Source organism: Gallinula chloropus (genome assembly GCF_964237585.1).
Source record: "Gallinula chloropus genome assembly, chromosome: 6".
In the NCBI taxonomy this organism is placed as follows: domain Eukaryota; kingdom Metazoa; phylum Chordata; class Aves; order Gruiformes; family Rallidae; genus Gallinula; species Gallinula chloropus.
The window spans coordinates 20,356,557-20,367,795 of record NC_140091.1 but is presented as its reverse complement, the minus strand read 5'-3'; the positions used below and the strand labels follow the sequence as shown (position 1 = coordinate 20,367,795).

At 57.7% G+C, this 11,239-nt stretch overlaps 1 protein-coding gene across 1 annotated transcript; it reads right to left on the bottom strand.

Moving 5' to 3' along the window:
* Window positions 1-1,064: 1,064 nt before the first annotated feature.
* Window positions 1,065-2,906, bottom strand: IER5 (immediate early response 5). The gene has a single exon (XM_084266135.1). The coding sequence runs from the start codon at window positions 2,816-2,818 to the stop codon at window positions 2,072-2,074; it is 747 nt and encodes a 248-aa protein (XP_084122261.1). The 5' UTR covers window positions 2,819-2,906; the 3' UTR covers window positions 1,065-2,071.
* Window positions 2,907-11,239: the final 8,333 nt, after the last annotated feature.

Below are 11,239 nucleotides of genomic sequence, written 5' to 3'. Positions count from 1 at the left end.
CCCAAGGTGACTTCCTCTCCAGAGCCGCAGCCACACCATCAGACTGCAGGATCTCCTGGGGAGAATTTGTCCAAGCAAAGCAGGACTGACCCTTCTGGTCACTTCTAGGAGGTCATCAAGTGGAAAGAAGTGTCCCAGCACACAATTCCCTTGGTGCTGCCTAGCAGGCCAAAACCGGGTGTCACAATTAAGTGCAATTAGCAATAAACTTCAGATAGTAGGACTCTCATTTTTATGCGAAGAATAAGGAGCTTCTAACTTGAACACAACCTATCAGAGCTCCCTCTGAGCTGCCCCAAACCAGGCAGCTTCTCCATCACAAAGCATCCCAGCTCCTCCTGTTCTGCAGGAAAGGGACAGCATTGCCTCCAACACAGGGCCTGTTCCAGCCACACCAGGGAAAGGGAGAACAGGAATATTCCCACTGGTCATCACCCACCTCCCACACAAGCCCGGGCGCCCAAGTTCAGCTAAATATCCCAGGCTGCCTTCCGCAGCACATCAACGTTTTCCTCAAGTCGCCAGAGATGCAATCCTCAGTTGAAAAGTTCATTAATTAGGAGCAGAGAAGTGAACCTCCCAGAAAAGTACGGGGGAAGGAGTGTGGGGGGTGGGAATTCCTCCGCAATTCAGCGTAATTACAACACCTCGGGGCGTTCCCCAGTCGCACTGTGGAGGCCAAACGTCTCTCCCCACCCCTCGGAGCAGGAACTTTAACCCAGTTAGAGCGTTACTGATAATGAGGGGGGAGGGGAAAAGCACCCTGATATTAGTCATTTAAACTACTTTGCAGGTAACAGCAAAGAGGAGGCACCAAAACCATCTCCGACAGAGCAGGAGCTGGCCCTGAGCACAACCCCTGTACAGACAGAAGCCACTCACACGCCCCCAGCCCCGACCTTTGAGCCGGCAAAGTCGGAGGCCAACCCTCTGCCATGCCGGGACTGCACCCAGCTGCTCTCCTGGGATTTAGCAATCACTTTCCACCCACGGAGTGACTTTGCACATTACGTACTTTTCTGAGTAAGACCTCAAATGCCACAGCAGCTCCAGCACTGGGAAGAGGCTGCAGCTGGAGGAGCAAGCAGGAGTACCTGGAAGATCCTGGGAGGGAGTCCAGCCACTCCAACACAAGTTTCCTTTCTTCCCAGCGGAGCTGGACACCGAGCCAGCCCAAGGCTCCAGCGAGGCAGGGTGGATCCAGCCACAGACATGCAGCAACCACACCCTGGCTGCTGCCTGCAGCCCTCCTCCTCCTCCTCCCCCTCCAGCCAAGCAGGGGTACAAACAGGGACAAGGCGCATACAGTTGAAAATATTTAATACGTGTTGTACACGTAGAATTACATTTTATACAAAACAAGATACATCAACGAAGGAGAACACTGTACAAAAATCCCTAAGGGAGACCCAAGCCTTTATACAACAAAGACTGGGAGTTACCAAGCCTAACAAACAGGCTCAAGGACTTTCTGTCTGTAAACTTCGTTTCTCTCAATAAACACTTTTAAAAAGCACCGTGTAATAGTCCTGACCTAAACCTTTCCAAAATAGAGGCTTTATTTAATAGACTTAATACTTTCCAAGCTTAAAATATTACCCGGTGGGATCACACACCCCCACACACCCTCTCCCCGGTGTGGGCAGCAGCCGAGGAAGCCTCCCCCAGGCGCCGGGGAGGGCGGCGGCCCGGCCGGGAAGGGGAATTCCGGGAGGGCAGGGCCGGGGGCGCTCCCAGGGCGGGTGCCGGCAGGCGGAACCCAGGGGTGCCGGGGGCGGCCGGCGAAAGGGGGAAGTGCTGCTGCCACTGCGGCCCCAAGGTCCTTCCCGTGTGGCGGGGCAGGGCGCCGGGACTCGCCGGCGCCGAAGCACCCCCCGTACAGCTCTCCTCCACTGGCCCCGGGGGTAGGGAAAGAGCGGGGGGAGGAGGATCGGGGGAAAAGGATGTCACCTCTCGGTCCGGCTGGCCGGCCGTCGGCCAGGCACCCCCCCCTCCCCGCGGCGGAGAGCGAGTCTCTGCGGCCGGCTCGTCAGAAGGCCACGATGGCCGTGCTCCAGGGGTTGAGGGAGCCTCAGAAGGCCACGATGGCCGTGCTCCAGGGGTTGAGGGTCCGCAGCACCGGCTCGTCGCAGCAGATCTGTCCCGGCTCGGCTGCCGCCTCGGTTGGCGTCGTCGTCGCCGCTTCGTCGCCGTCAAGCGGCGTCCGGCGCCGGCCGCTGGGCTCCTTGCTGAGCAGTCCCGAGAAGCTGGAGCCGAAGATGCTGATGAGACTGGCCACGTTGCCCGTCTCCATGTCCTCCTGCTCGGCCGGCGGCGGCGGGGACGGCGGCTCCTCCTCTACCTCGCGGCGGGGCTTCTTCACCGGAGATCCCGCCTGGCCCCGCTCGCCGGCGCTCCGCTTCCGGGCACAGTGAGGCGGCGAGGGGGGCCCTGTCCCGGAGGCGGCGGCGCAGTCCGGGCGATCGGCTTCGCAGCAACAGCTGCAGCCGCAGCAACAGCGCCGCGGCCGGAGGCTCTCCAAGTCCGCGCCAGGCAGCCGGGGGCCGCCCCTAACCGCTTCGTCCCGCAGGGGCGGCGGTTCGCCGGGCGCCCAGGCGGCGGTGCGGGGCGGCGGCTCCTCTTCGGGGGGTCCGCAGACGGCGGGGGGCGGCTCGGGAGGGCAGCCCGGTTCGCTGAGGTAAACCTGCCGGGCGCTGCGCAGCACCAGCGACACCAGGAGGTTCTTGTGGAGCTTGAGGCCGCCGCGCTGGCCCCGGGCGCTGTAGATCTTGCCCAGCGAGATGCTGACGATGCGGTGCGCCTCCAGCTTGAACTCCATGGGGGTTCGGGGCGCAGGGGGTGTAGGCCGAGGGGAAGCCGACGGGGAGCCCAGCCGCGCGCAGCTCACCCCAGCGCCGCACGCCGCTCCTTCGCGCCGCTGACTAAGGCGAGCCCACGCGCCCGGCCGCCTTTTATACCGGCCCGGCCACAGCCAATCAGAGCGCACAGCTGGCCGCTCCAACCGCCGACTGGCCCCCGCGCGCCCGGCCCGGCCAATCGCGAGGCAGGGGAGCGGGTTCGAACGCTCGCCCCGCGGAGTCGGCTCCTTAAAGCGGCGAGGCCAGGCGCGGGGCTTCGGTGGGGCCCGCTCGCTGCAGCGGCCGAGGGGTGGCCCCCCGGGGCACCCTCAGCTCCCTCGCACCCCGCTTCGGCTTGATCAGACGGACAGGAGGGAAGCGGGAATTTTCGGTCTGGAGGGGAAATAAAGGCCAAGCCCCCGGTTCGTGCGGGCTGAAAACGTTCCCCCCCCCCCCAGTTTCAGCACCCGGCTCTGACACCTCCGAAGGGACCGGACGGGGATGCGCAGCACCGAGTACAGATCTGGCCCGGGAGGCATCCCTGCCCGGCTGCCAGGCTGGGACCCACTCCAGGGGTCTGGCTGTGAAGGGGAAAGCCCGGGATAAAAGAGGAGGATCCACAACAGGGGCTGGAAGGGCTATGAGGGAGGATGGGAGAGGACAACAGGCCACCAGCATGAGGCTAGCAGCGATGGAGACCACGGCAGCATGGAGCAGTTTGGGAACTGAAACCTGGCTCCGCAGTTGCTGTGAAAGCCGGTGGCCGGGCCACCCTTGTGCTGGTGGCCACAGGGTACTTCCAGGTGCAGCTCTAGGCATCAGGGAAGCCACCAGGAAAGCTCCGTGCAGCTCCTGTTCTCGGCAAGACCAGGCAGTGTTTCAGGCCTCAGAGAGAGGACCCTCCTTCTTCCACTGAGAAGCAACCACCAGCTGCAAAAAGGGAAGAAGCAGAAGGTCCCAAAGTGAAGGAAGTTCTACACACTGGCCCAGGCTATCAGTTTTAATCCCCAGCTGACACAGGGCAACTCGCTGCCCCCCTTTATTTGCTTCCCAAAAGAAGAGGCACAGCCTTCCATGATGCTTTACTGGTAGAATCTCCCACCATGTCCTGGTAGGACAAGGGGGTGGGTGCTTACAGTGGTAACAAAAAACAGGTGAAGATTCAGCCATATCAAGTTGAGTTAATGCAGCAGAAGCCTTCTTCCCCTCAAAAAAACCCCCACACTCAGACGAAACATGTGTTTCCCTCCCACTCAAGCACAGCTGGAAAACCTCAAACGCCAAAAAACCTCTGGACGTTGATCACACAACAGCATGTAAACCCGGGGGACTGACATCTCACAACATCCCCCTCCACTTGCAAAGCCTCCCACACTCTATCTTAAGCAATGAGACCAAAGCACACTCATCCATGCAGCCAAAACACCAGCCAAAACGAGCCGGTCCTGGCTTTCCCCTCGCCTCACTCGGCTGCAGAGAATGGGGCTGTCCCCTCCACGCCCAGCGTGGGAGACCAGAGGGACGCGAGTCCCAGCAGTGGGAACTCAAGGTTTCCAGACCCGCCGAACCTGCTCCACACACCTTGGAGGGCCGACAACACCCTGGCCTAAGCCCTCGGGTCAGTCTAACCAGCCAGGGCAGGTCTGGGCTCAGATGTTTGGGGCTGCAGTCACTGCTCCTCGCCCACAGACGGTACGTCTACCGACCACAGTCACCCCCTCGGCGGCACGGCCATTCGGTTGTGGCCCTGCAAAAGGGTTGGTGTATCACCAGGCACGTTGTTCTGGGAGCGCTGTTTGCAGGATCTGGGCAGCTGCGCCCTCTGCAGAGATGTCCCCGGGTTAGGAGGATAAAGCCAGGTTTGATACAACCCAGCCTGGTGTAATCCCAACTCGGATGCGGATGAAGAGTGGTGGTGCAAAGCCACCCCACCGCCTGAAATAAAATGAAGGCTGGCAAAAGAGAGGCAGCATGAGAGCTCTGCTGAGTAAAGATGCCCAGATCTGAGTGGACCGACCTGCTCTGCCACTCCCTGCCTCACCCCGATGGCACGAGCCACCACATCTCTTCAGCTGCATTTTGGTTACCTACCCTGCCTAGGAACAGTTGGGCCAGCAGCCTCTCTCCTGCCCTGACCAGGGATATGAAGGATGGGGACTGAGCAGTCCCTCACCCCTGTGGGTGCTCAGAGAAGGGATGCTGAGAGCTGGCAGGGAGGGCAGGGTCAAGTGGCAGGGCTGCGACCTGGTACCACTGGCCTTGCCCACCAACACCTGGTGTCAAGGCAACAACCGTGGACTCGTGAGATTCCCAGGACAGCAATGCCCTGCCCTGACATCTGCCCAGCCCTGCCTGCACTTCATGCCCTTTGCAAAGAGAGTGGCTTGCTTTCCCAGGGTGGGGGTGGCCACGCAAGAGGAAGGCAGGAGGAAAGAACAGGCAGTAGCAGGCAGACGCCATCCCAGCAGCGAACAGGCGGCCCGTTTAAGCCAGGCAGTGTTTTGGAGGCAGCCCTGCCTTTCCCTCCCAGGCTGATGTCATGCTTTAGTAAGTTTGAGGCAGAGTCACATGGCAGCTTCTGAGGTCAGCGCCTGGAGTGGCTTTGTTGTCTGTCTGCCTGCTTGTCCTGGGCTCCTGCCTGCACCCGGAGCCGATGATCCCCATCAGTGGGCATCCCTGCTGGGATTGCCCTCTGAGCAGGGCATCTCTGGGATACCCACAGCTCGACACAGGAGCTGTCACCTGGGTAGGAACAGTATCCTGGACAGTCAGACGCACCTTGTGTCTGTCTGTCTGCCCATAGAAGAGGCATTGCCCCCCATCCCTGTGGGTCAGTGGGGGAAATATAGGAAAAGGAGATGGAGGAAAGGGTGCGACGGTTGGCTCTAATCTCTGCATGTGATCTAACCGGCCTGGAAGGGGGTTGACAAACAATTAACAATCCTCCAGCTCAGCTGCTGTTTCCAGAAATAGCTCTGGCAGGAGGAGGAGGAGGAGGGCGGACAGCCTGGCAGACAAAGGTGGCCTCTCCGCCAGCAAGCTGCAGCCAGCGGCGTGGCTGGCAAGCCGGTGGAGGAGGCAACCCCGGAGGCTGAGCAGCGGGGAGCCTGCAGCCCCACCTGGAAAAGAAAACAATGCGAGATAAAAGCAGCTCAGGGCAGGAAGCAGCTTGTGGTACGAATAATAATTGCAGAGGGCTGCGCACACCACCGGGGTTTTTTGGAGGCGTTTAAATCCGCCTTCGACAGTGGGCAGAGGAGGTTGGCGCCAGAGCAGCTCATCTGGGATTTGCACCGCTGCATCTCGGCCAGGAGCAGTGTGGGCTGCTGGGGGGCTGCGTGCCGGCTGCCTGCATCCCAGTTACTGCAGCAAAACCCTGGCTGGGGTCCTCTTGTCCCCTCCAGCCGCAACCCACGCGGCGACGGCGTGGCTGGGAGCCATACCGGCACAGCCATCTGGCGCGCAGCACGGCCGCCCAACCCACGGCAGCAGGGCTGAGGATGTGGTTAGCAAGATCCTGTTTCAACAGCGGTGCCTGTCCCCATCCCCACACCCCCCCCCCCCCAGCACACCCCACACCCCCCTGCCCCCCACCAGCCCCTCTATGTCACCAAACATGTGGCCCAGGCCCCATGGGGAAGACGGCTGCAGCAAAGAGGTGGAAAACCCTCCTGGTAGAACAGACGGTGAAATTAGGATCTCTCCAAAGCACAGGCTGAAGTCATCCATCACTTCTCTTGGCTGGCCCAGCACCACTGCAGGACATCGTTCCTTCCCTCTTTGCTTTGCACCAGGATTTGACCTTTCCTGGGAAGGAGATGGGAATGAAGCAGCCAGATCATGGTCAGCAGGACTGGGGCAAAAGCCCTCGCACCCCCAGCTGCCTGCAGCAGCAACGGAGCTTGGGGGCAGCCGGAGCCCTGGGGAGAGCCAGGCACATCCCTGGGGATTGCTGACAGAAGCGGGAGAGCACAGGGAGGAACACTTCCAAATACAGATTCAGCCAGCGTTCATTTCTAGATGGGAATAACCCACATCTGAATTGTGAGGGACCCACGCAGGGCTCAGGAGGAGGCGGATGCTTGTTTACTGTTGGGTTTTGGGGTTTTTCTTCTTCAGAAAAATCAATAATTCACATAGATGCAGTCTGGACCTGCTGCAATTGGATATTGGTAGTGAATCCCCCAGGGTTCCCAACTGCTCTGGTGCATCTGCACTGGGAGATAAGGTCAGAAGAGCTGGGAAACATCCCAAAACACAGCCGAGAGCTCTCATCACTAATTGCTGCTGAATGAAAACCAAACACAACAGGGGCCAGTGAAACAAACACAAACAAATCAATACAAACCTAAATCCGAAAGAGAGGAAGCAGCACCCTCAGCTTCCGAGAGCACCGAAACACCCGCCCTCCAAACCGCAGCGGGGTGTGAGCTTGCAGCGCAGCTGCGTACTAGAAAGCAAAGGGGTTTTCCAGGGTTAAAAAACCCCTTCCGCTGTCCACAGGGACCGTAGCGCAGATACCCCAGGCAGGTCTCCCTCCTACAGGTCTTTTTTATCACTGGTGACCTGGGATTCCCCCTTTCCCCCCTGCCCAAATGATTTAAAATTTCCTTTCCTTTACCTTGAGCTTGGGATTTTCCTTCCCAACCCTGGAGATCTGTGAGCCCGACCTGCCTCCCCCATCCCCTTCCCATAAAAAATCCTGCCACCTCTCCAAACACAAAAGTGTGTGGTGGTAGGAAATCCCACTCCCAGATAGCAGCTTCTTCAGGCTGCCATTTCCCTCGGAAAAACGTGGCCCCATATCTTTCAGCAGTTTATGGAACCAGTTTGGGTTTCCTGGGGAAAAAAATGCATTTATTTGTCCGGGGTTTCCTATCAGACAACCCTTCTATTGTAGTGCACCTTCCTGTATATTTTTTTCCCCTCTCTGATATGCCTGCAACGGGTCCTGTACCATTTCCAAGGACAGAGGCTGCCTTGTATCCCGGTGGGAAAAGAAGCACAGCCCCGGGATGCAGCGTGGCAGACGACCCCTCCGGCTGCCTAGCAAAGCCTGTGGTTTTCTCTGGAGTGAATGGCTTGGCTAAAAAAGCAGGCAGCCCTAGATGTGGCCCAGCACGGGGTTAAACAGCTCAAATGAATCCTGCAAACTCCGCATGGAACCAACACAAGTCCCGGTTCAGCAACCCGTGGGGTAGGTCGCCTGCCCAAAGGAGTCTCAGCCTAATTATCATTGTATTTTTTTCCCCTCTCCATATCTCAATGTCACCTTCCTTTGAGCTGGTGGGCAGATGACAACTGCAGCCCTCAGCACGTCCCGGAGCACAAACGTCCTCTGCGCTAGTGCTTCTCAGTTGGGCTCCCGACTCCTGGAGCCGCTCATCCTGCTCTGCTCCCTGAACCTCTCTGTGCCATATTCCTCCTCCCACCTTCAAGGGAAACTGCAAATAAACCATCTGTGCCTTCCTGCCTGCATTGACTCCACCATTCTGTGCCCCAGCCCTCTCGTTGGGACCTTCCTTTGGCCACCTCATCCCTCACTTGGTCTGTGGGACTGACTACACAACGGAGCTCAGAGCCCTGGCAAGGTCATCCACAGACATGGGGATAACAAGGTACAGTTATGGGGAAAGGCTCCTTCTATTTTCACCCACTCAAAACCGAGGACTCTGGCAGTCCAACACCTCGCTCCTCACCTAATTTAACCTCTTTTTGGGTGCAGGAAAGCTCTCAGCATCCCTGGCACCCTGGGGTTCTGCAGGTTCACCCTGCAGAAAGCAATGCCGCCTTTGCTCCGTTCTCATTTTCATTAATCAACCGATTGCTCACACGCTACAAAGAGGAAGATTAATTTTCTCCAGAACGGCCCTTACTCTGAATAGCCATCCCACATCCCACCATGATTATCCCCCTTGCTCGTTTGCTTGCTCGTTTATTCCGTACATGGTTGCATTTTTACTGTTACAGCCAGGGATTGCAGCCTCTGCTGCACACCAGCCTTGCACTGTTAACAAACCCACCCGAGGGCATGGCTGTGGCATGAAGCCAGCTCTGGATGGCCCACCAGAGCCCACAGCAGGAGAAAAAACACAACCTCAAGAGAAGCTTCGGTCAGGCTTCACTCCTTCCCCAGACATCTGCAAGCCCAGGGAAAACCGCCCTGCCAGCTCCAGCACATGGGACCAGGAGCATCCAACATCCAAGCCGCCTTCTTGGCAAGGAGCTGTCACCTCTTGGTGCCTAAAGTCAGGGGACCACCCTATCACATGGCTGAGGTTGCCTGGCCCCTTTGTGCTTTAAAGTGAAGTCCCTGCAGATCTGTCAAAACAAGGCTCAGGGAAACCTCATTACACAAGCAGTGGGGCCAGGGGCTTGGATTTGATGGAAACCCTTGCTGCCTGCCACAACACTGAGTATTTTAGCTGCAGACTAGTGTTTTGTATCAAGTTCCCACTGCTTTAACCCTCCCCTTACAGCCACCATTGAAGAATCTTCAACTTTCACAAAAAATGCAAATGAGGAGGAAAAACACCAAAACATCTGAAAACCATTTGCTTTGTTGCTTCTCCCTTCAGCTGCAAAACCCTTTTCTTGAGGCGGGGGGGAACCAAAAATCACCTACATTTTTACAAGTATTCAAACCAATCCAGCTTTTCCCTGTGAGGTAAAGCCATCTCCTCCATTTTTTGTGCCAGGCTAATATGAGACTCTCTCTCTCACACACACACACACACACACCTGTGTGTGTACACACATGCTGCAAAAATTTACCTGATAAAAAGTTTGGGTGAGCCTGGTTCTTTCCTGCAGATGGTTGGGATTTTGACAAGTTGGCACTATTTGGTGCATGAGTGTTTCATCAGATCCTTCCTGACCAGTTCAGCAGCTGTCTGCCATGCCACGCACTGAGCGCTTCTCTCCTGGGGAGGAATTGGTTAGCTGAGCACGCTGGAACGCTACCCAAACACTACCTGCCACTTCCAAACCAAAAATCAAGAGCCTTGCCACAAGAAACAGCAAAAATTCCCCCATTCTAATAAAAACACAGCACTGCTGGAACGCCTTTCATGTGAAAAGCTAATTTACTACAGCAGGTAAATTAATTTCCAGGATTAATGGCTGTCTTTTTTTTATTCCTGGAAAGTTTGCAGCTTCCTTACGTTTCAGGAGCACCTCCTCCTTATTTTCAGCCCTCAAACAGCCCTGCAAAGCTTTGCAATTTTTCACAAATGTGTTTAAAAAATCCCCCACCATTAGGTGAATAAAGCTCAGATGTTTTATGAAAGGATTTCCGAAATTCCTAGCTAGCAACTAAGGATAGTGGGGTTCTGGGGAGTACAAAGCCTTTGGGGGGGACAGACCTAACTGCCCTGCTGTATCGTCAGCACTCCTTTTTTTTTCACTGGAGGGAATTCCTTGCGCATTTGGCAGGACCCCCCCCTGAAACCTGCCAGCGTGGGAAACAAACCATCCCAGGCACAGCAAGGAATGGCCAGCAAACACAAGCCCTAAAGCTGTCGCCTGTTGCACCACACCTAACAAGCTGCGGCTTCCCAAGCGTGGGGCTGTCAGGAGCAAGAAGCAGCTTTCTCACCCTGTCAACTGCGGAAACCGGTTTTACATGTGCCACAGCCTTCCCGCCCCACGCTCCTGAGTAAACCTGGCAGGATTGCAAAAGAGACAACTGGATCCAGTTCACATGCTGAGGAAGCATCTCTGCAAACGGGGGAGTTGTGGGGGGGGGGGCGGGGGGTTGTGGCTGCTCCCTGGGTGAACTGGCACTGCCTCTGCCAGGGATGCTGGACCACAGCCACCTTTGTAAAGCGCAGGCAGGGACACGCTGTCAAGAGGGCAAAGATTTACAGGATTACTTCTGGACAAGCCTCTGCAAAGAAATCATCCCCCTCGCCCCCGCAGGGATATCCCCACACAAGGTGCTGCACAGAGGGAGTTCAGCCGTGGGGATGCGGCACCACTCTTCTCCCACCAGCTTCCACAGGCCCAGGGCTGTCCGCGCTTGCAGCAGAGAGGCTACCGGAGAGCCCAGAGAGCTGCAGGGCGGCAGCAAGGGCACAGGGGGTGCCCACAGCCGGCTGGCTGAAGGCGGTTCTGGCCCCACAGAAGGGAGGAGGAAGGAAGCGGGGGCCTGTTCGTTCCCGGCACAGGAAAGGGAGTGGGCCGGCTGTCCCCCTCCCCTCCATTCTCCCTCCCCCCCAGGGTGGGTCCGCGGCCCTACCGAGCCGCTCCTGCCAGACGCCCTGGCAGGGGGCCACGGCCCGGCTGCCGGCATCGGGCAAGAAGGAGACATCGCGTCTCCGCAGCGGGACGGAGACGGCCCAGGCCTATGGAGCCCCTCAGGAAAAGGCGGGACAACCCCTCTTCCTGCTCGGCAGCGGCCC